The following is a 22,610-nucleotide window of genomic DNA, read 5'->3' as shown; positions in this document are numbered from 1 at the left end:
ACATTCAAGGTTCTTGTGACAGAGCGAGGACAGATGGTCCAATACATCATGATAAAGTCTACTTTGAAAACAGCAAATAGACACATACACTTGTTTTTTCTTTTATTAAAGTATAAAAGTGGACAAAATTTTTTTTGATGCATGTTTTTCTTGTTGGGGTAACGTTCAAAGCTGCTTTACCCCGATTAGAGAGAAAGTCAAAACACTTTCTGGAAATATTTCTTTGTTTCCAGACTTCTTTGCTGTTTCCTTTATTTGCAGTTGTTTTAGTTTTATCTAAATGATAAAGACACGATCGATCCCGCCTCCTGCTCAGACATCTCACTCTCCACAGAGGTCGTTATCCCTCTGGTACAAATACGTTTCATCACATGGAATTAGCTGTTTACTTAATGCGATCTCTTCTCATTGGCCCCGACTGTGACGTTTTCTTTTTTCGGGATAATTCAGAGTGATTAGCATGCTACGGGTCGATGACTTGTTAGCTCCCCCCCCCCCCCCCCCCCCCCATGATGGAGATGTCTGTTGCAAACAATAATACAGCCAATTAAAGATGCAATCTGCTCGCTGGTATTGGACTCATCTGTCTCTGTCCTGTTCCTCACTGCAGTCCTGCTCCTCTGTTCATCCTCCAACCTGTTCATCCCCGTCTGTGGAAACATTTTAACTGTGGAGAGTAAAAACTCTGGGAAGAAATGTGGCAGTGCAGTCAAATATTGGATGTGAATTAGCTGTGCATGATTTATCAGCTAGAACATGTTCTCCAGGCTTTGTAAAAGTTTGTTTAAATATTTGTTTTCACGGTGTTTGACTGATCTTGTGGGAATTTCGAGGATTGGCCAAATCAGCTGGTCTCATTCATTTAATTCGCCAGTTCTGGTATTTTCATCCCGGACCCTATGGTTATAACATTGCATAGACTCCGAGGACGATAATGAGGTGGAGGTCACACCCAACCAACACCACATACTAAAAGAGTACAAAGTGTGGGCAATGCATAACACACAAGCATGAATGAACTCAAAGGATCCCAAAAGGTTTTCCCAAATTCTAACAGAATCATAGTTCTTATCCCGGCTTACATGGAGCGCTGCTGCATCAGGAACATGGGGGATTTCATCCAAGTCCACTTGGCTTCCTCGTTTTGATTTGCCCCCTGACTGAGAGACATGTGTTGGATCCATGTTTTAAAACCATGAGACACGAAAGAGCAGCCTCTCATGATCCATCACAAAGCAGCAGCAGCAGCAGGTTCAGTTTTACCCCATGAAGACGTCAGGAGAGTCAAACGCTAATTAACATCAGAATCTGCTTCCAAGTCTCCAGCTCATCCGTCTCTCCCTCATCCCTTGCTCCAACTCTCCCACCTGCCTCCTCCTCCTCCGTTAGGCTGCTCCTCCCATCCACACGTCTCTCCATCCTCCGTGTGCTCTTTGCAAACACATCGTAACGGGTGTGTTAATTGTGACATTGTGTTAACCAACCTTCTAACAAGACTGTAATGTTCTATGTCAGATAATATGGAAGAGTTGAAGGAACAGAGGAAAATGAAAAGAAAATACAGACACAGAGGAATCAGTGGACAGAAGGTTGGAGAGAGGTGTGTAGGAAATTGAAAAAACAAAAAGACGGACACACACACAGATTGGAAGAGCGACAAAAAGGAAAAAGAGAGGCAGGTGGTTTTGTGAGCTGCTGATAGATGAAGACAGACTCATTCTCCCTGAGAGCTGCTCTCTGGTGGGAGGGCTGAGGTTGTTATAGAGGTGTCGGGTGTGGCTGCCCCTGACACAGCACTATCCAGAGTAAAGATTACCCAACATGTCTGACTTGGGTTTAAAGGCATGTAGTACACCTGGATACTTCAGGGAGAGAAACCCAGAGTAGACAGCAGCGGTTCCTCCAAGTACAACTTTTTGTTGTTGAGGATTTGTTGCCGGTTTCAAGTTTTTTCTGCCTGCTCCACGAGCTATTGGATTTTCCATGGTTTCCAGAACACTGACTCACACACCTCTCCTCTGCCGTCCACCAGTGCTTACATCAACAAGGCCAGTGACTCGTCGCAGCAGGTGACGCTCATCGACTCGCTCCACTCCCCTGAGGGCCTCGCAGTCGACTGGGTCCACAAGAACATCTACTGGACGGACTCGGGCAACAAGAGCATCTCTGTGGCCACGGGGGACGGCAGGAAGAGGAAGGTGCTGATAGCCACCGAGCTGAGCGAGCCGCGGGCCATAGCCGTGGATCCGCACCAAGGGTGAGTGGGGCCGGTTCGAGGGAGGAGGGATTAAGGGTGAGGAGGAAGCTGAGCGATAGGATGCACGTGGCACAAGCGTGTGTCTGTTAGTGACTACATTTATATAGAGAGAAATATTCAGACCACTGCGATATTCTGATTACCACATTCTTTTTGATTATCTTAATATATTTCTTTAAACTTGAACCAAGGGCATGTGTCATCAAGCAGTTGGTAAATTCCGCAAAATACTGTGAAAGCTCACTTAATGTTATTACATTAAAACATATATATTGTCTCTATAATGTGTTTTGTTGCTTATTTTCAGTATGATCTTATTTAGAAAATAGGTTATTTAGAAAATACTGGAGTCTTATTCAGACTATTGGCTTTATCAGGTTAATATCAGAATCTTTTTGTTCATATCGACACTTCTATTGCCGCCAAATACGCTAAATGCACAACATTATTATAGACTAACAAACTTTGTCCTCCAGCATTTTGACTACACCATCACAAAACTATTCCTTGTACCGCATCAATCATTTCGATTAAGCAGTTTAACAATTATTTGCGGACTTGAGCTTTGTCTCAGCTCATTAACGCTATAAACCTAGAGGAGCATGAAGGACCCAGGTTTTCATTGGTATCTCTTTGGCAAACATACACACACATATCAAAGGTCCAAGTTGACAGTGCATGCTGCTTGACTTTAACCTGAAGTCTTCAGAAGTTAAACTGTTGGATTTGTTCAGAGCAAATAGGATAAAGACAAACGGGGAAGTTGTCTGAATTCATCCTGTCAATGTCTAACCTGTCGGCTTATTCTCCTCACAGGTTTATGTACTGGTCAGACTGGGGAGGTCAGGCCAAAATTGAGAAGGCTGGGATGAACGGAGTGGACCGACAGGTTTTGGTGTCCGAACACATCGAGTGGCCCAACGGAATCACTCTGGGTAAGGACAAATAAAAAGTCTCTTGGAATAAAGCATATATAAATCTACAATATTAAACAAATCCAGGTTCTAGTGCTTTTTAAGGGAGAGAGAAATTCAGCAAAAGGAAAAAGAGACTGGGAGAAGGAGAGAGGGAGAAAGAGACGAGGGTCGCTGGAACCTCTGAGTAGTTCTTATTGTTATAGCTCAGTTTGTGTCTGGCTCTCATCAATCAAGCCAGCGAACACGGGGCCACCGGATTAATAAGCCAGACGCCGTGTGGCATCGATAGCTCCCATCATCCCATTCACCTCCCACCGCGGCCCCGGCCAATTCCTCTCAGCGGCCCTCGCCTGCGGGAGAGGGAGACGCACGCGGTCGCCACACTCGGTGGAATTGAGGTGTCACTGCATCTGTATGAAAACAAATCATTTTTTGAGTAAGGCGAAACGAGAGACTTGGCCCAGAGTTGCACTTTAATGCTGCGGGAGAAAAGGGGGTGAATTATTTTTCCCTTGGACATTGATTTGGAACAGAGCGGATGATTGTCTGAAACTGGAGGGAAAGTTCTGACTGGAAAGTGCTCTGTGGTTTCTGTGGTTTCTCTTAGGCCTTGTTTTAGATCAGCACCTTTTCAGTGGACTCGGCTGATTGGCCCGTAGCATGTGGTCAAATCCAAGCTTTATAAAGGAAAGTCAGGATCTTTATTCTTTTTGAGGCAATGTTGACGATTTCTAAGTTAAAGGGCCTGAACTGGAAGTGGTAACGAGTCTAAAATCCATATTTTTATTCATTTTGACATCAAATAAACATCGACAACAATGATCCTTAGACTTAAAAAAAAAAGCAAAGTCATACTGGGAATGGGTCCTTTCTGTCGAATACAATGGAATCTGCATTTTAAAGCTTATCCCAGCACCACACTCCCCTTTGGCCCATAGCAACGGCCCAGTTGTCCAAAATGTAAACAGCATCAGAGACTTTACCCTTTAGAAGAAAGTCCAGCAAGACCAATCAATTTGCTCAAGGGCACATATATATATATTGTTTTCCCCCGGCAGAGAAGTCAACCGGCAATATTACAATCACATCTGTGTTTTCTCAGCGCAGGGTCTGAGCTGTCATGTCAAAGAAGATTGATGATGTAGCTGCTGGGCCATTACATTCATACACTTCTCACCCGCGGCCTTTTCTTTTGGAATGACCTCTCTCTCTCTTTATCCGTCTCCCTTTCTTTCTTTCTTTCTTTCATTTTGTTCTCCTCCTTGGTTTTCGGTCCCTCCCCTCCTCCCCCCCCCCTTCACAGACTTGTCCAACAGGCGTCTGTACTGGGTGGACTCCAAGCTGCACCTGCTGTCCAGTGTGGACCTGAACGGAAACAACCGCAAGGTCCTGCTGTCGTCCCATCAGCACCTGGGACACCCGTTCGCCCTCACTGTCTTTGAGGTAAGGGAGATTAAAGCAATAAGCAATGTGTAACTTTCAGTGAGCAACAGCGCCCTCTGCAGAGTGTTAGATAAGTGTGAGATAAGTGTGAGATAAGGCACGATGACTTTGTCAGCGTGTTCGTGAGCGGCACAAAGATATTTGTCTTTTTCCAGTTTCACGTCACTAACAATAAAACAACCCAAATCTCAAAATTAGAATGGAGTCAGTCAACAAAACGCACAAGTGCTTTTTCTATTACAGGAAATGTTGCAAATATTTTCTTCTTGACATATTCGACAGGCGGATAGAAACCGTTTATTTTTGGTGTAAATCGTACAAAGAGAAAATAGACCTTGACTCTGTAGAAGAGCAGCACGGCTCTGACCTGATATGATGGACGCCTAAATGAAAGGCAAGTGTAAGAGTCACTTGTTTCTCTTTGAAGCACATAGTGGTATTGACTGAGTGTCTTAAGTGTGGAAGATTAAAACACTGAGTAACAGAGAGAAGTCGGCCGAGGGACATTGACCGAGACGTGGCGCAGCAGCAGGAAGAACCCAGAGAATGATCTTCTCAAAGAGTCACAGTAGAGCGCCAAAATCAATGAAACTAATTTGGGTGTATTTATTGAGGCATGAGTGAGTCAGTGTGTTAGAGCCCATCAAGTGCAGATGGTGTGGAGAAGAGAAGCAGGGGAGAGCGAGGAGGAAGTGAAGAGAGAAGAGGGGAAGTGTGATCAGCTCCACACACACTGTGATGATGAGGAGCAAAGGGAAGAGGGGACATCCATCATGTCCAGCTGTGTGTGCGTTTGTGTGTCTGTGTGTGTGTGCGTGTGTATGTGTGAAACAGATGAATAAAACCAGTGTTTCGAGCAGCAGTGAAAGTTCATCCCTGGAGATTAATGGCTCCTCTGGTCTTTGTTCCTCTCTGGTTATAATACAGAACAAATTAAAAAGCCTTTACCAGCTCAGCGGTGAGTCCTGCTCCCGACTCACTGATCAGGGTTCTGTCTTCTCAGATGTGAACTGAAGACTTTTCTTGTTCCTCTCATTTTGTTTGTGTCTTATCTGGGAAATGAGCTTCAAGGGAGCGTTTTGAACTCTTTGGCCTCAGTAGAGCTGGTTACAAGGCTCTGTTAGCTTGTGTTGTGGATGACTCTGCACTATACTTTACATCAGATCAGCAGTTATTGACATGAAGATGTTGTAAAGATCATTTTATTTATTTATTTATTTATTAGATTTGCAACAAAAGAACACAACCATGCTATAGATGGCTGTACAGATTTCCAGTTGATCCTTTTCAGCAGTTCATATGTAAAACAATAATGTTTGAATTTATCTTTGAGCAGGTTTGGATTATTTATTTCTTGGGGCCAATGCCGACCTAAATTAGGGGGTAAAACTTTATTGATAACAAAATATCGCTCGTTATATATATTTTAAAAAATGGCAATTAATCCTGAAATGTCACTATCAAAACTTCAGGACAAGGAAATGTAATTGATATATGACAGTTCAACCATAAACTTTATTATGAATATCTATGAATAAAAGCCAAAAAAAGCAAATACAACCCAATATATAGAACTTGACTTGAGGAAATAAATGTAATTTTCTTTAACGTAAAGTACAAACAGAATTGTTCAACTTCTCTGCGATTTCTATTCTGTTAAACAAGTTTCATATTACCCTGCTTCATGGAGCAAATCTAATTTGAGTGTCCGATTGGTTTATTAGTTGATAAACAAATGAATAATCATAAAACTATTTTGGTAATTGATGTGGTTTTTTCTGCAAAAATGTGAAAAACATTTTGTCTTCTGAAATTTGAGTATTTGATCAAAATGTGGACCATTGTGTGTATTCAGTAACATTCATTATTTAAAATAAATCCTAATTTACAAGCCAACAGTGGCTCTAATGAGCATGAAACAGATATGAGGTATTTGTATGTTTGTATAAAGTGTGTTACACGTCTTCAACATGTTATCTTCATCTCACATTGAGTATTTCTAAACACAGGGTTTCTGTTGTATCTCAAAGTCTGAACACACACATGCAAACCCTTCCAGTCAGTGTCTTCGCCCTGCCAAGTATTTCAAGCCCTGAGGAAATGTAGATCTCACTGACACAACCAGGGAGTAATGTTTTCTCTGTCTTCAGCTTTAGTATCACTCCATTGTTTTTATCCCCTCGTTGTTTGACCCGAGGGGATAGAAGAGAAGATGAGATGTGTTTGGGAGGAAGAAGCCGAGAGGAGGATGGTGATTGAAAGAACTAAAATACGATCAGGAAGAAAAAATATAAAAACACTGTTTGTGCTTTTGCCATGAGCTGCTGAGCTGTAGGAGGACTTAGGTTTTTTAAAGTCCCCTGCATCCACACAGCTCCAAGTACGTATGGTCAGATGTGCCTTCAGTCAAGCAGCATTGTCTGAATGGATTTGATGATAACAGGTCATATTGATGAAAAGCTTCCTGGTGCTCACAGAAAAAAAAATGCCTCCTCAATTGCCACATAAGCTGCTTTCAGACATTTTCCATGTGAGAAACCGGCAGAAAACGTCCTGAAACGATGACGTTCATGGAAAACAATAAGGATACAAATTCCACTTGATGAAGAAGAGCAGCCATACTCATAGAAGACCCTGATGAAGAGGTCAACAAGATTCGAGAGCTTTTGGCGATGAAGACTGAAGCCGGTGTCGATGTGCTTTTAAGGATAAACACCTCATCTCAACAGCGGCAGGATTCAAACGTAATTTCCTGCCTCCTGCCTCCTGCCTCCTGCCTCCTGCGTCCTGCCTCCTGCCTCCTGCCTCCTGCCAACTGCCTCCTGCCTCCTGCCTCCTGCCTCCTGCCTCCTGCCTCCTGACTCCTGCCTCCTGCCTCCTGCCTCCTGCCTCCTGCCTCCTGCCTACTGCCTCCTGCCAACTGCCTCCTGCCTCCTGACTCCTGCCTCCTGCCTCCTCCCTCCTCCCTCCTGCCTCCTGCCTCCTGCCTCCTGCCAACTGCCTCCTGCCAACTGCCTCCTGCCTCCTGACTCCTGCCTCCTGCCTCCTGCCTCCTGACTCCTGCCTCCTGCCAACTGCCTCCTGCCAACTGCCTCCTACCTCCTACCTCCTGCCTCCTGCCTCCGGAGTTCTTTACCTCGGCGCCACCCCTCCCCTGAATGTTTTGAATATTTTCCCGTTGCTTTCTTCATATGTAAAAGGAAAACTCCAGGAAATGTCTGGATCCAATTTTCTGGATATTTTCATGTCTGAAAACGAATCTAGAGTTCAATCAAATTCGATTGACTTGCGCTTGTGTGACGGCCCACGCCCACGGTCCAGAGCAGAGGTCTAATCGGGTGCAAATACCTGTGTGGGTGAACCTTGCATGTGGAAAAGGCTTTAACACTCTGGTGAAGCTTAGCAGAGATTAACAGACAACATCTCCTAAAGCCGCAGATTTAACACCAAGCCCACGTTAATATTTTACAACTTGGGTTGATGCAACAAAAGAACACGTCTCAAACCGAACACAGAATCAAAGGCTTCAGACGTTGAGAGGGATCGGCTTTGTCTGAGCTTTTCACTTGTTCCTCTCCAGAAGGCGGGAGGCACCGAAAGCTCATCAGGCTGAAGAGCTTTTGTTCTTCTGGGACGGAATCATGACAGAAATCATCGAGGGCTGTTCTCCCCACGACCGTAATAACACTCCAGCATCCATTTGCTCTCATCCCCATCGGGAGATCTTAGGGGAGATTGGTCTTGTGTCCTGTGCTTCCACACCTGAAGGATTCCACCTTGATCCTGCGATGAAGAGCGTCGACCTCCTCGGGGTCTTCATCACCTTTTGAAGCTTTCAAGGTGACGGAGAAGCGACAGACGCAGCAACTGACAGAGAAAGAGGCAAACAGAGGTGGAGGCTGACGGAGAGAAAGAAGGCAAAGGCTGAGATGGAATGATAGATTTCAGTGTTGTTTTAACACCCTGGATAATATTTGTCTTTCATTGTTTCAACGCTGCTCTCAGATGAGTAAAGGTTATCTGAATCTAAGATGCGGGGGGGGGTGGAACGATAGGGAGCTCAGAGAAAGATGGAAAAGGAGAAGGTGAGAGGAAGGTTAAATCCAGTTAAACCAGCATAAACGGAGAACAGGGATTAAAGCTATGACTGAGTCACACACAAGACACATCTGTGCTCACACCCCTGCAGGTCCTCCACCTTTTAAGGAGATGAAAGTGTAAACACAGTCACAGCAGAAGGATATAAAAATACAAACAGGAGCCACCGTGACCTGCTGCAGCCTTTCGTCAGTCCCACTCTCCGTTCATCCTTTTTTCTGGAACGTGCCTGTGAGCTCAGTGTCTCTGCGTTTTCTTTTTTTCGATATAATTTTCTGTGATTTTCTTAATTGAAGTGTGTAAGAGAGGCCGTCTGCAGTTGCCTTGGAAACCCTGTGCTTGTATCCTGTGGTCCTGTGGTTTCACCAAAGAGGAAGTGAAGAGGAGTGAGAGGATGTGAGGAGGAGTGAGAGGATGTGAGGAGGAGAGAGAGGTTGTGAGGAGGAGAGAGAGGGAGGACAGTGAATGAACAAAGAGTCAGAGGTGAAAGACGAGAGAGAAACCTTAGCAGAACTTATCCATCTATTTCCAGGTGAAAGAAAAGCAGCTTATGGAAGAACAAGTCCTTCAAATTATTTATGTACTGTACAAAAACAGGCTTTTAATATCTCACAGGTATTTATAATCATACACCAGCAGCTGAAAGTCCAATTTATACTACATGATACCAGTGTCTTCCATCGGGAGTGTTTTGTATCAGTATGATATCACCTGATGGTCAGAGTTCTGTAATGAAACGTTGAAGACATATTTTCTGAGAGGGCTTTCACAGCCACCTGGTTTGGTTCAGACCTTCAGACCTTTCAGTCCAACCTGAAATAACGAGTCTCTGACCACCGGAGCCATATTTAGTCTGAGGTGACGTCCGAGTCAAACTGACCCACAGCTCTGCTCGCCTGCAGTATCACAATATGTTTTGAAAAGTTCCGACTTTCTGACCAATCGCAGGAAGTTGGGACTCCATCAAAAAATAGAAGATGAAAACGTCAGGACTTCCTGTAGTGTTCACCTCCGATGACGTGTTTGAACGAGGAGGACGTTCAGTTTGCTGGTAGTTGTATGTCCGCCCCCTAAATGACAGGGTGAACTAACCTGATCAAATATAAACAATCTCACACATCCATCTTTGTTCACACTTTATTTCAGACTTTCAGCAGAACACTAGTGAGAGACAAGAGATGATAATTCTCAGTTTACACACTTTACTGGGTCAAGGTTCACTCTCAGTATTCATTCAACAAGAAACTGTTACGAGACAGAGAAATGTGCAGAGTTCATGAAGCTCTCTGGGGAAATATCAATCACACCTGGGAGATACTTTCTTTCCTTACATGTACATAGGACATATAAACAGTATTCAGCTTCAGCTTCTGCAGAAGTAGAGTATGCATTTTTATGTTTCAGCCTCCACTGGCCATAACATGACTTAAATCTATATGTGACCAAACACCCGGAGACAGTGTTTTTCCAAACAGACACTAACAGGACCCTTCATTTAAAACAGAGCTGGTGCATTTAAGTGCATGTTAATTTAATTAAACATTCATTGTGAGGATGTGCATATATCTCTGCTACAAACTGCAGAATATTTTTACTGGGATCCTTTCATCTCTAAAAAAAAAATTATCTTTATGCAGAATTCCCCAGAACAGTTTTCTTGGACAATCGCTGTTTAACATATTTATAAAACTAAACGTAATTTATTCTATTTAAATGCACTGCAGCTCTATGCAGAGCTATGGTACATTACAGTGGTAATGAGTCTGAATTACAATAAATTCATCATCAGACATAAATTCATCATCAGACATGAGGAAACAAACTTTTTCTCATTATAACAAAAACAACATGTGTTGTGTTTAACCACAAATTAATTTATATACTAGTTCTGCAACAATCTTCTGCAGCGAACTTGTGTCAGATGATGCTCTGCTCTTTATCCTCATGACTGTGGAGAAATCAGGAAAATATCTGAAACGTCTGTTTCCAGCCTCTCCAGTGAAACATTTGATCCTTTTCTTTTTCCTTATCTGCTGATAAACTTAATATTTTAGGGTTTTGTTTTATCGACAGAAATGATTCATAAATAAAAAAGAAGATCTTGCAGCAGCATAAGTCACATTAAGTCTTTTTATTTTATTTGATTGTGTCTGAAGTCTTTTTACTGAGCCTGACAAGTTTTTGTGGAACGATGAGATGATTCTTTGTTTTTCCTTTTTTTTTTGTCACGCGTACTTTCACACAGAAGATGAATATTAAACTTTTTCAGAAGGAGCGTTTGCACAGTGAATAAATGAAGTAGCAACTCTCTGTAGACGAAAGGAGTTTCACTGGAACGAGCTCATCATCTCTGGATTATACTAAAGAATGAGCCGCTGCAAATTCATTTTCATTTGTTTATTCGTCACCCGCCTGGTGTGTAAAAGCCTTCAGGGTTCAACACTCAGTGATATGTACATTTCCTCTGTTCTCTGTCGATGCAGGATCGTATTTACTGGACCGACGTGGAGGATGAGGCGATTTACAGCGCCAACCGACTGACGGGACAAGATGTCCTCAAGGTGGCGGAGCACCTCAACAACCCCCTGGACCTCGTGGTGTTTCATGAGCAGAGGCAGCCCAAAGGTAAGACAAGGAAACAACAACAACAACTTCATTCAAATAGTTTGCGTTACAACTAAACAAATGATGCAGGAAATACAATAAGAACACTACAAATAGTTTCAGCAATATCAATAGTTAGGAATACAACCGTGTTCCCCGATGTATATCTAGACTCTGCCACAGTTACATAATGAACTAACACATTTTTTACACTCTCTTAAAATAGCATAAGAGATCTCTAACTTGCTTTGTGTAGCACTATTTTGCAGCCTTGTCCTCGCTCTGTCTGTCGCACCACACATCTGCATGTTATGGTCCGTAATGTAGTCTGAATATAATGTCAATAGTTCTTACAGACCCAAACATCCTGGGAAGTACAACATGTGATTCCTCTTATGTTTCACTCCGTGCTAACAAAACCCTGAATTTAAAAGAAGTTAATGTAGAAAAAACTATTTTCAAAGCCGTCATACACAATGAACTGTGTGTTCAAACTGACATGTGGCTGGCATGTCAACTGATGTGTTTATTATTATTATTTGTTATAGGGATGGTTGCATGCCCAGGTGTGTGCATCTCTCCACGGGTGTGTGTGCAGGAGTTGCCGTCTCTCTGTGTGTGTGTGTGTGTGTGTGTGTGTGTGTGTGTGTGTGTGTGTGTGTGTGTGTGTGTGTGTGTGTGTGTGTGCGTGTGCGTGTGTTTGTTTGTACTTCTGTGTGTGTGTATGTGTGTTCTAGCAATTTGTTTCCATGAGTCTGTTTTCATGCTTTGTTTTCTCCCCTCGCTCAGAGCAGTCTTGCCTGAGTGCCAGTGGGGAGCTAATTGCGTTCCCTCATTAATAAATCAAGACTTCTGCTCAGAGAGAAAATATCACAGAATTCAGCACGTTTCCTCCAAACTGTGTCTGAGTGCGAGTTATGAAACAACCGGGCCTAAGTGGGCTAAATCAAGATTTGATCAACTATGACCTTGACTGAGGCCCTTTACAAGATGAGCCTCCTCTCTTCCAGTTCTTTCACATTCATGTTCTGCTCTCTCGCTTTTCATATATGTTTATTATTTACTATATATTAATCCAAAGAGAAACTGATCCACACAGCAGAAGATGACGGCTCGTGGATCTTCTTTTAACCCCTGATCAACATGTGTTCATTTTTTCTTGACACACGTCATCAAAAGATCCGCTCCTCCTGACTCTCTTTGTTGTGCCTCTTTAATTATTTATCTATGTATTTCTTTTTTATCCGTGCGGTTGTTCTTTGAAGCTTTTGTTCTTCCTCTGCACCTACGGGAGGCGGTGTGGTGCAGAACGAGAGGACGGGACGCTGCAGCAATGGTTCTTTCCTCTGTCCTTTTCTCCCGTTGCCTTCTTTTCTCTTTCTCTTCACTTTCCCTGTTCCCACTTTTTCTTGCACCACTGTAGAATTCGAATGTTTCATCAGATTGGGTCATGACATTCCCAAAGAGCTTCATTCCTCATTAATAAGGAAAGCAGGTATATGTGCAGCTTCTAAGAAATTCATTTAGACTGTTCATATAACTGTACCGTGCTCATTACGCAGAGACACTGTACTGGAGCACGCGTGTATTCCCAGATTATTAAAATCTCTCTGTGTGCGTCGTGAGCTGTGCAGCTTCCTCCCCTGATGGCTGGTGGCTCCTCTGATGTGTTGCTTCGTAACCGAATCAGGAGGCAGAATCGACCGCGACCTGACCTAGTTCTGGTGCCTCCCGCACATGGCAGAGAGGAGCAATGTTTTTCGCACCACTCAAGATTCTGCAGCTGGGAAAAAAACATGTAAATGTTTCATTTGAGTGGAGAGATTAGAGGAGAAAAAGTTTAGAGACCCTCGTCTTAACCCGAGCATCTCTTCATTGGACCGGAAAATAGCCTCTGGAATGAATACAGCTCCATAAATGAAACACTGTGAAAGCTCAAGTTTCGATTTTATGTTGCTTTGCTGCATGTTGCACAAAATGGTTATTAGGTAGGAAGTAGTGTGCAAGTGTTTGACCCTGGACTGGAGAGGTTCAAGACCCTGGGCTCTTACATGAAGACGTCAACATGGAAAGGCTTTCGGTTCAACTAAGCTCCACCCGGGTGCCACCTCTCACCTGAATGTTGTGGACGCTTTCTAATCTGGAAAATCTACTCTACTGTACTATTCATATGTGAAATCCAGAGTCTGGAGAAGGTCCAGAGCCTTTTTTCATGTCAGAATACAGTTTGATTACTTTTCTACAGGAGCTTCCAGTTTTCTTTGAGGTTTTCCCAAAGTTCCCTATCGATTGACGCCTTTTATAATTAACGTTACCAAAATGGCTTCTCTGTCTTCAGTTCAAGTACAACTAAACCTCTGTTCTCACGTTTTCCCTTCTTTCCTCTTCCTCTGCTCGCTTCCTGCTCTCGTCCCTCCAGCTCCCGACACCTGTAACATGGGCAGTCTACCCAACGGGGGCTGTGAGTACCTCTGCCTGAAGGCCCCTCAGATCACGGACCACTCCCCCAAGTACACCTGTGCCTGTCCTGAAGGAATGGAGCTGGGGCCGGACATGAGGCGCTGTGCTGTAGGTGAGTGGATCACACTGGGAACCAGTCAATCCCACTAACTGGGGAGCTGATTGAAGGAACCTGACGAGGCATGAAGTCGGCCTCAGAGTGACCATGAGGATTTTAAAAGTGGAGCTTCACCCTCAACTCTGCTCAAATCTCTCCACCTCAAGTATTAAGTATTAATAGAAATCTATAAATAAATGCTCTCCTTTAAACTATTCAGTGTATTAGAGGGTTTCTTGTATGTGGGTGAAGGTCTGGGAACAAGTGCTGACAGGTTCTGTTTGAGTTCAGTTCTTTGTTGGTTCAGCAAGAGAGTTGTTGCCTCCCATATTCAGACAAGAGTTCAAACTCAAGCCCTGAAGTTTTACATTTAAGGAGATAAACTGGTAATAACCTGTCAGTCAAATATGTAGAATAAACGATGTATCTATAAAATACAAAATCCAGTGTGACTATTAAAGCCCACATCTTAATAAAAGAACATTTTCACAATTATAGCTTTTATCTGAATCTACTATTTCCTGGTATCGGCCCTGAACATTCAGTCTTAACCTATTTAACTAGATTATAATGGATTGAGAAGCCGATTCCTTCAGTGGATTTGATACCTGTGTTTAAAAGGTGTCACAGTCACGTGAAGTGGGTCAGGGATTCCCTGAGCTTACCAGTGTCTCCAGTCCACCGTCGATATTTCTCCGACCTTATTTCACCACTCAGCCTGTCCCCATGTTCTCCCAACACAGCCCCCACATTAGTGAAGTAGTTCTCCTTAATGCACAATGTGTTGTACCTTCTGTTTGGACAGGTGAAGTAAATGTAGATGATATATTGAGGCCACTATCCCCTCAGTGGATCTGCAGCTCAGGCTAAATGAGGTGACATCAACTAGTTACTTACTTACTGTTGGATGTTTTGTCCAAATCTTGGCTAGTTTGACCATTTATTCTAAGCAGCTCCATCGGTTGGTTGTGGGCTACACTCCTGCACCTTGCACTTTGTCATCCCAGTAAAAATCTGATTATTATGGATACCTTTTTGCCTTGAGGTGTTTGTACCCGGGCACTGCCTCACAGCCCCGGCGGCAGGACGCTATCACATATCAGAATCAGAAATATATGATGTGTTCGTCGGCTGTGAGTCAAATCTTTTTGTCCTGTTCCTCAGTTCGACCCCGAACGACCACGACAGCTGTTCCAACCACACCCCCGACAACAACTCCTCCCACGACCACGACAACGAGCGCCACAACAACCAGCACGACTATCCCCACCACCACCACCACCACCACCCCCACTACAACACCCTCCACAGCTCCCCTCACCACAACAAGTACCGCCGGCACCTCCGCAGCCACCACCACGCAAAGGCCCTCCACCAGACGCCCGACGACAACAGCCTCTCCTCAGAGACCCAGAGCCACCACGACGTCCCAGGCTCGGACCCCCAGAGCCACCAGCACGGAGACGACCAGCTTCACCAGCACCAGTCAGACGTCCACCTCCACCCGCACCCCCCTGCTGGGCCCCGTGGCCCCCAACAGCATCCAGAGAGAGAGCAACGGCAACCTCTCCCACAGAGGTAAGGACCGTGGTGAGTCTGTGCATGGGAATGTGTGTGTGTGTGTGTAGCGAGTGTTTGCACAGAGGATGGGTTAGTGTGTGTGTGTGTGTGTGTGTGTGTGTGTGTTCGTCCATCTGCTGTCGCTACAGCTACCACCTGCCACTAAAGCAGCGTGGAGCTGAAAACTACCGCTTACATCAGTTTCCCTCCGTTCTCTGGCTTCCTCTCTCTCTCTCTCTCTCTCTCTCTCTCTCTCTCCTCTCTCTCTCTCTCTCTCTCTCACCGTCTGTCTTTCTACTGTATGTCATCTTTCTTTCTTTGCTTTTCCCACACACACACACACACAGACACACACACACACACACACTCATGTATCTCTCAGTCTGTTCCCTGTTGGTCCCTCATGAGCAGCATGTAACAGAGCTGTCAGAGCTAACAAACGACAGTCCCCTCCATTCTCGTCTTGCACCTCTCATCACTCATCCTCACTTTCTGACAGCCGCTCTCCCTCTCTCTCCCCCCCCCCTCTCCCTCTACCCCTCTCTCTCCCTCTCTTTCACTCTCCCTCTGTGGCAGGATTCTTTTTCAATTTTGTTTTGTTCTCACACAAACCGAGTTTTCGTTGCGTGCCAGAGAAATGTTGTTTTACAGTTTGTTGCCCAGACAAACAATGACAGCAGAATGTAGCAGCGGTAACGACGGCTCACAAAGCAGAGCCGAGACCTAAATTGCATTTGGAAGCAGAAAGGAATCCTTGATAGAGCGGCAAAACACAAAAATGATAAACCGCTGGGCTGCATACCACACTGGGATAATTATATTGAAATCTGTATTTCCAGCTTTTTAGTTCTTCCAGCAGTTCCTTCATGAAGACATCAACATGGACGTAAGGAGCCAAACTGCTCCTCACAACAGTGAAATGATCATTATCATCTAAATTAGTAGCTTTTTTCACCACTTTGCTCATAAGGATTAGTAGAGCCCGTGGATACAGGCTTTTTGGGGCTAATGCTGATACCGATAATAGGTAATAAAAAAATCGGAAGCTTATATTTTGCCTGGTATATATTAAAAACATAATTGGCAATGATATTTTTCTCTCCACGGTTGTATAAGTGTATAAGTGTTAGATCTCGACCTTACGATGTAAAGTGCCCTGAGATAATGTGTATAATTTGCTCTACTAATGAAATTTAATTAAATAAAGTAATTAATTCCAAAGATAACATCAAACTCTCATTACAAAGAAACATAATGGAGACTTTTTGTTTAACAGTTTTACCATAAACTTTTAATAACTTTAAAGGAAACAGGCGCCCAAATAAATAAAACAATCTTTCCTGCTGTGTTTCTTCTGTAAAATACAAGTTTTCATTTCGATGATAACAATATCGGCCGTAAAACAAACCAATGAATTGTCGGCGCTCTATAATTTAAGTTTCTTTTTACTGGGAGAACTCTAGAAATGTGGATCCGATCATTTGTTTGTCAACAGCCCCACAGCCCTTTTAAAGCCAGAGCAATAAAACAAACTTCTTCATGTCATTGATATAGAAGTATTTTATTAGAATGTCTCGCCCTATTGCTGGAGAGAGAATACGAGATGCAGGAGAAGATGGCAGTGGGTGGGTTGGTGAGAAAGAGTGTCAGCGGCTGTACTGGGTTTGAACCCAGATTTTACAATATTGCATTTACATCAGAGACATTTCTCATTATAGTGAGAAATCAGGAGAGCGAGCGGCTCGGGGATGACAAAGGTAAGAGGGAGAGGAGCAGGGGACGGATAATGGAAGTTTTAAATGGGAGTGAGAGTCGGAGGAAAAGGGAAGAGACGAGAGGAGGACGGGGGAAATGAGAAAACGAGCCGAGGACTGTAAATCTAAGGACTGTTAAATAAAAAGGGAAAAGTGTTGAACAATAAAGACGCCGGAGAGGAACTAGCACAAACAGGAAGGTGACAGTGCAGCTCCCAGCAGGGAGGACGGGAGTCAGGAGGAAAATGAAACTGTTGTGAGAGAAAAACACGTTTATAAGGATAAGAAGCGACAGGACTGCAAAAAAGAGGAAGGAGAGAAAGTGATTTCCTGGGAATTAAAGAGAATGGCTGCTGCAGCTGGTCTCATCGGGTTTTTTTCAGAATTTCTAAGAGGCAGGAACATGTTTTTCCTCTGAAGTTGTCAAGGTCCTCGCCTCACCACAAGCGCTCCTCAGATGAGAGGTGGAGGAGAAAATGGGGCATGAACCAGACGTGTTTCCAAACCCACGGGCCGTGTGTTATCATTTCTAACTCGCCGAACACTGTCGAGTTCGCCGGCATCAGCTGCTCCACACGTGCGGTGCTGCGGCTGCTGTCGTGTAGAACCAGGATGGATGATAAAAAAATAAAACAGCTGGTGCGCATGGCTGTAATATTCATCAATCTTTAAGCAGCGTTAAACAAAATGCTGTGGTGCTGTCAGAGGATTGGGAAGATTTCTCCAAATCCAATCTGCAGAAATCGTTTCTAAAGTTTATCTCAAGTTAATGAGGCTCCTTGGTTTGATTCATGAAGGGAAAAGTTTCTCTTTCTAGCACCAAAGCACAGAAACAGAGTCTGAGGGACGAACTGTGTGAATTGAGGATTTTTTAAATGCATGTTAATTAAAGTTTGCAGCAGGTGTGTCTGTAGCTTTGTGTCTGTGGTGAAAAGAGCCGAACTATGAATATCTGTGGAGGTGATCTCCGTTTGCTCGAGAACTAGATAGTTAACTAGAAGTTGAGCCCCTACACATAATAAAATAACAGATTATGTGTCAATGCTACACAGTAACTTTAAGTGAGGGAACAAACTCACAAAATAGAAATATGTCTCCTTTTAAGATTCTATTATCTTCTATTTTTTCTGCTTTTTAGAGTCTTTGGACTCTTTGGATGTCCCTCAAGAAAATCTTATTTCAGATTGAGGACATTTGGGCAAAGTTGGGCCGGTCCTCACTTTCTGACCCACTTCTAATGGGAGGTTTGAGGTGAAGACTTGGTTTTTAGGGTTAGAATTAGGTTAGGAATTTAGATTTGATGGTTAAGGTTGGGATAAGGGGCTCTGGAATGAACTATGCTAAGTTTCCTCTCTAGGTGTCAGACGTGTGATGGGCTTATCAGACGGCAGTTTATCCTGTATATATCTGCCTTTATGAGCTATAATATGTGTCTTACTTGTATTTTCCATCACTCAGTCAGTTACTGTGCAGGGTCAGAGCTGTGATCTCTGTTAATCTGCCTCCCTGGACCTAATATAACCATCTGATCAAACTCTGGCTGATGATCCTGCTGCTAACAGGCTGAGGTGCAGGATTAATGTCCCTGACCTGGTCAAGGGAGAGAGTTGAAGGGGACTGAGGACACGGAGCACGTGGAGAATAGATCCTCTCTGTGCTGCATCGTCTTCATTCACATTATGAACACATAGAAAACGTATGTCCCCACATCAGGTCAAGTTCACGTCCCCTCAGTCTTTGGTCCCACAGCTTGTTTTAAACCTCGCCTCTATGATGTATCACCTCCTAAAATCCACATTTACCTTTGAGCAGATCATGATTCACTGCTTGTTGAAATTGCATTTGTCTCCTCTTACATTAAAAAGCATCTCGTTGAATTTACATAGACGCCCCGATGTGATTCATCAGCATTTGAAAGTGAAATCAGATCTCTGCACGTACATTATGTAAATACATGTGTGTTTAATTCTCTACGCAGCAAAGTTCTCTCTTCTCTCTACCGAGGCCTTTCGGGGGGGGGGGATGCTCCGGAGCAGAACTTTTTGCTGAGTTTTTATGTTTTTCTTTCTCTTCTTCCTCCTCAGCTGCGAGTGATCACTACCTCATAGGTAACAACATCACAGTGGCTGTTCTGGGGATAGTGATTCCTATCGGTGAGTACCCGACTCCGTGTGGTTGTTGTCTCCGCTCTCTGCCTGCCTGCTTCTCCCTCCTCGCTGCTCCGTGTGTGTTTGTGTGTTTGCAGATGTGTGTGTTTGACTGCTTGTGTGTGTCCAAACCTGCACGTGTGCCACAGTGTGTTTCCATCCCCACTTCACTGATTTAAAATGAGTCTATCTTTTGATTTTATAACAAAAAGAAGTGTCGTATGAACGTGTTGGGGATGTTTGAGTGAGTGTGTGTGTGTGTGTGTGTTGTCATTATTAGAGATATTTCAGGAAATGATAAATTAAACTCACGACCAGCTCACGCTTCTATCAATCCAGGGCTCTGACCTCTTTCTGTGACCCAGCGGACTGAGAACACATCAGGGTTTGAAAAGGAGGAAATATCAAAAGGGCTGAACTGAGGATTAATGAGATAATATAGTGATTTGGGCCCTGGAGCAGTGGAAACTTACGATATACATTATCATTTCATCACTGCACCATGTTAATGAAGGTGAGACGTACAAGGGGAAATGCATGTTACCAGTTTGGCAAAGTTAATCTCTTCTATTAGCTCTGGATTCAAATCTAAATTTATGGAAATAAGTAAAACATTCATGCCTTAACTTAACCGAGAAATCATTTAAATGTGCAAATGACCTTAAAGCAGCAGTATGTGGCAATATGGCATTAATTGAGATCTCTTTCATCCCTAATATGAACCCTTTGATTAGTTATGGGAACTCCGACGAATGGCGACGCTGTTATTTTCCCTCTTTTCATTCTCAACGATTGAGATACCAGCTCATTAAAACAACCACAGAGACTGTTAACCAGTCCAATCCCGTCCCCCAGCCCGTCCCCCATCGCGGCACATAAATCCCCCCATTCAGATTTTTTTTTTGGCAGCTTGGAAACATTAATTATGGTGGAGGTTCCGCCAGGGCCCGATTTCTGCCCCCCCATTCCCTCCATACGCAGCGTGCCCACCCACAGCTCCTCCGCCAGGGAACAACAGCCCCGACGATGCTTATTAGCTGAAGCGGGGCTGTTGTGCCGCTCTGTAATTGGAGTGAAAATGTTCTAAACGATACAAAAGCTTTTTTATTTAAAACCAGGGAGAATTCTTAGTGCGTGTGTTAGAGAAGAACAAAGGCAGATCTGGGGTTTCCAGCCCGGTCTTTCAGGGATCTCAAGTGCCTATCCAACAAAAGAGCAATTAGGAGGGGCTTATGTTGCTGATGCAGACACACACACACACACACAAACACACACACACACACACACACACACACATACACACACACACACACACACACACACTTGTTTTATCTCTCCTCATTGACACACATCTGGTTTGGCTGCTGCTCTCCTTCTCTCTCTTTCTCTCTCTCTCTCCCCCTACCTCCCTCTCTCTGTCTCTCTCTCTCTCTCTCTCTCTCTCTCTCTCTGTCGTCTACACACACACATCCACTCGTACGTACACATGCACACGGGTCCTACAGGGCAGCTTGGCAGTCATGCTGATATGGTAATGAGAGGAGAGAGACAGAGCTTATCTCAAATCCTCCAACCCCCACGCACCTCCACCGCCCCGCAACCCTCACTCTCCTCTCCTCTCTCCTCTCCATCCTTTCATAGTCCCCCCCCCCCCCCCCCCCCCCTCCGTCCATTCTCCTCCCATAACCTCAGTCCAACCGTCTGCAGATAGTGTTTCATTTTTTTTTAACCCAGGCGAGTGCAAAATTATAAATCATTGCCTCAGTGTGGCAGCACTGGTTTAATATGCTAATAACAGCTGCTGGGGTTTTATTCAAAACGCCTAAAAGGTCTAATCAATGTGCTGGTCTCTCGCTCGCTCTCTCTCTCTCTGTCTGTGTGTGTGTGTGTGTGTGTGTGTGTGTGTGTGTGTGTGTGTGTGTGTGTGTGTGTGTGTGTGTGTGTGTGTGTGTGTGTGTGTGTGTGTGTGTGTGTGTGTGTGTGTGTGTGTGTGTGTGTGTGTGTGTGTGTGTGTCATTGCATGCATTTATGGTTTGCTAGTTGTGCATGTGTTTGTTTGATCAATCTGTATAATCGATGGAATGTGATATAATGTATGTCTGAAAAATGAAGGCTCATTGTTTTAGCCATCTTTCCAGTTTCTAGCAAAATATACTATAAAATATAATTGATGGAAACTGAATTCTTCATGTAGATAGTAATTGAAAACTAAATATAGGGTGCTTTCCAACTATAGTACATATTATATAATACTATATCTGCACCCTATATGGACTAGAGCAAAGGATTGTGACACCAGAACCTGCCTCTTCACATCAAACACAAGGGGGTGAGATAGTCGCCCACCTTTTTCTTTGATTTGACTTGAAAATCAAAGTCTGAAAATAATGAGCCCTCAGAACTTGGAGGAACGTGTGCGACGTGTTTGTGTGTGTGTGTGTGTGTGTGTGTCTGTGTGTGTGTGAAACAGTGCTTAAAGCGCCGCTCTGTGTCCCCTGGGCTGTGTTAACGCTCCCGCCGTGTGTTGTTGTTGTGTGTGTGTGTGTTAAACACATGCAGTCCCTATCCTTGCCACAGTGGTCATCGGATTGCTCTGCAGCGGCGGCGGCTACCTGGTCTGGCGCAACTGGCGGCGCAAGAACACCAAGAGCATGAACTTCGACAACCCGGTGTACCGCAAGACCACGGAGGACGACGACGACGAGATCCACATCGGGAGGCACAGCGAGTCGTCGGCCACGTCTACCCAGCAGTGAGTGGCAGCCACAGTCAGCCGTTCATAGCGCTGCCACTAGGGCGGCGGCATCACAGACAGCAACTCTCACTGGTACTCGGGGGCGCCGATGCTCTCCAGCGGCAAATGAGAGGATCTGCGGAGGAAGTGAAGGAGTATTTCTGAGATACGGGAGGACGCGCTGGGGTTTGGAGAAACCTGTTTGTTGTTTCACACGTAGACCTGGTGGAGAGAAGGACCAGGCTTGAACACGCACACGTCCACAAGCTGGAATCATACACACACACACACACACACAAGCCCTTCACCAGCTCACCATGATCATTCACCTTCATAGACCATTATCATACAGTACATATGTTTATCAAAGCCTCATCCCCAAACCTGGTGTCCCATTTATTTCTACATCTATTTGTCCTGAACCTTGAAGACATGTTTCCTGACAGAACTCACCAAACAAGCACATATCATCCTTTGTTTACAAAAAGCAGCTGCGAAAGAATCACATTCTTTTATCCGCTCGTCAAATAGGAAAGTCT

The 22,610-nt window shown here is 44.2% G+C and overlaps 1 protein-coding gene across 1 annotated transcript in view; it reads left to right on the top strand.

Annotated features, from left to right (window-relative positions):
* The window catches only part of lrp8 (low density lipoprotein receptor-related protein 8, apolipoprotein e receptor), a 148,174-nt gene extending 125,973 nt beyond the window's left edge, over positions 1 to 22,201 (top strand). The window contains 10 exon segments of the mRNA XM_053430020.1: positions 2,033 to 2,257; positions 3,074 to 3,192; positions 4,478 to 4,617; positions 11,199 to 11,340; positions 13,739 to 13,891; positions 15,041 to 15,454; positions 19,275 to 19,343; positions 21,897 to 22,064; positions 22,067 to 22,131; positions 22,133 to 22,201. Coding sequence (XP_053285995.1) covers positions 2,033 to 2,257; positions 3,074 to 3,192; positions 4,478 to 4,617; positions 11,199 to 11,340; positions 13,739 to 13,891; positions 15,041 to 15,454; positions 19,275 to 19,343; positions 21,897 to 22,064; positions 22,067 to 22,131; positions 22,133 to 22,201 — 1,564 coding nt within the window.
* The last annotated feature ends 409 nt before the right edge of the window (positions 22,202 to 22,610 follow it).

The sequence above is a fragment of the Pleuronectes platessa genome, chromosome 9 (genome assembly GCF_947347685.1).
Source record: "Pleuronectes platessa chromosome 9, fPlePla1.1, whole genome shotgun sequence".
Classification (NCBI taxonomy): Eukaryota; Metazoa; Chordata; class Actinopteri; order Pleuronectiformes; family Pleuronectidae; genus Pleuronectes; species Pleuronectes platessa.
Note: the sequence above shows the minus strand (reverse complement) of the source record. Positions and strands in the feature narration are given on the sequence as shown.